Consider the following 1093-nt stretch of genomic DNA (forward strand, 5'->3'; position numbering starts at 1 on the left):
AGGGCCGCAGCCACCTCTCCTCGGGGCTGGTGCTGCGCTGGTTCCAGGGCCACCTGCAGCGGTGCCTGGGTGCCGTGCGGTACCGGCTGCAGGAGCGCTGCCGCATCAGCCTCTCGGCCTGCCCCGGGCGCCCGCCCACGTTGCACATCGTGCCCTGCTCCGACTACGTCTGCTGCCACATCTCCATGGCTGTGCGCCTCATCCCTGCCATCCCCCTCGGTGACACGCTCTACCTCATGGCCCTGCTGCCTGAGGGCCCGCAGGCACCCCCGGCCCCCGAGGCTCTCTGGGGCCTCAACGCCTCACGGCAGGAGCAGCGGCTGCTGAGCTGGCTGAAGGAGCAGGCCCCGGCCTCCTCCTGCCACCTCAAGTGCCTGCAGATCCTCAAGGGCCTGCGGGACCTCCGCGGGCAGGGCCTGGAGGAGCCCTTCTGCTCCCAGTGGGGCCGGGTGCTCTCCTCCTACGTGCTGAAGACGGCCCTCTTCTCCCTGCTCTTGCAGGGGCCCTTGGAGGCCTGGGACGAGCGGTTCCTGCTGGAGCGGCTGGAGGACCTGGTGCTGTACCTCAGGGACTGCCTGCGCAAGCAGGTGCTGATGCATTTCTTCCTGGGCAACGCCAGCCTCCCTGAGGCCGTGGCGCTGCCCCGGTTCCTCAAGGAAGCCGCCCCCGTGAACTTGCTGGCTGCCTTCGACGGGCCCACGCTGGACCTGGCCGCCTTCCAGCTGATCAACACCTGGATCCAGGCCCCGCACGTCATCAGGATGTACAGCAGCCCCCGGTACTTGCGACCAGCGCTCACCCCGTGCAGGCACGTCGCCGAGGCCGGGCAGGAGCCGCTGGGAGAGTGAGCCGGTGGCTGGGTGAGCCAGTGTCGCCTGTAGACCTGCTGGGGCAGCGCGCACTCCCAGTCTGCTGGTCCATCATGAGCCCGCAGCTGCCTGAGGAAGGTGGGATCCGTTTAAATGTGGTTCTGTGGTTTTGTCCCTGACCTGAGAAAACTAGGAAACCAGAGGCCAAGACTTAATGAAATTGTGATTCTTGTTTTTTAATCTCGTGGGTTGTTCATGGGAAAATTGTGAGATTTCTGGGGAAA

General features: G+C 65.6%; 1 protein-coding gene across 1 annotated transcript in view; it reads left to right on the forward strand.

Annotated features, from left to right (window-relative positions):
- ITPRIPL2 (inositol 1,4,5-trisphosphate receptor interacting protein like 2) overlaps window positions 1-848 on the forward strand; it is a 12744-nt gene extending 11896 nt beyond the window's left edge. The window contains exon 4 of the mRNA XM_009281687.1: window positions 3-848. Coding sequence (XP_009279962.1) covers window positions 3-848 — 846 coding nt within the window. The remainder of the gene's footprint in view (window positions 1-2) is intronic.
- Window positions 849-1093: the final 245 nt, after the last annotated feature.

Source organism: Aptenodytes forsteri, unplaced genomic scaffold (assembly GCF_000699145.1).
Source record: "Aptenodytes forsteri isolate BGI_AS27 unplaced genomic scaffold, ASM69914v1 Scaffold84, whole genome shotgun sequence".
Lineage (NCBI taxonomy): Eukaryota > Metazoa > Chordata > Aves > Sphenisciformes > Spheniscidae > Aptenodytes > Aptenodytes forsteri.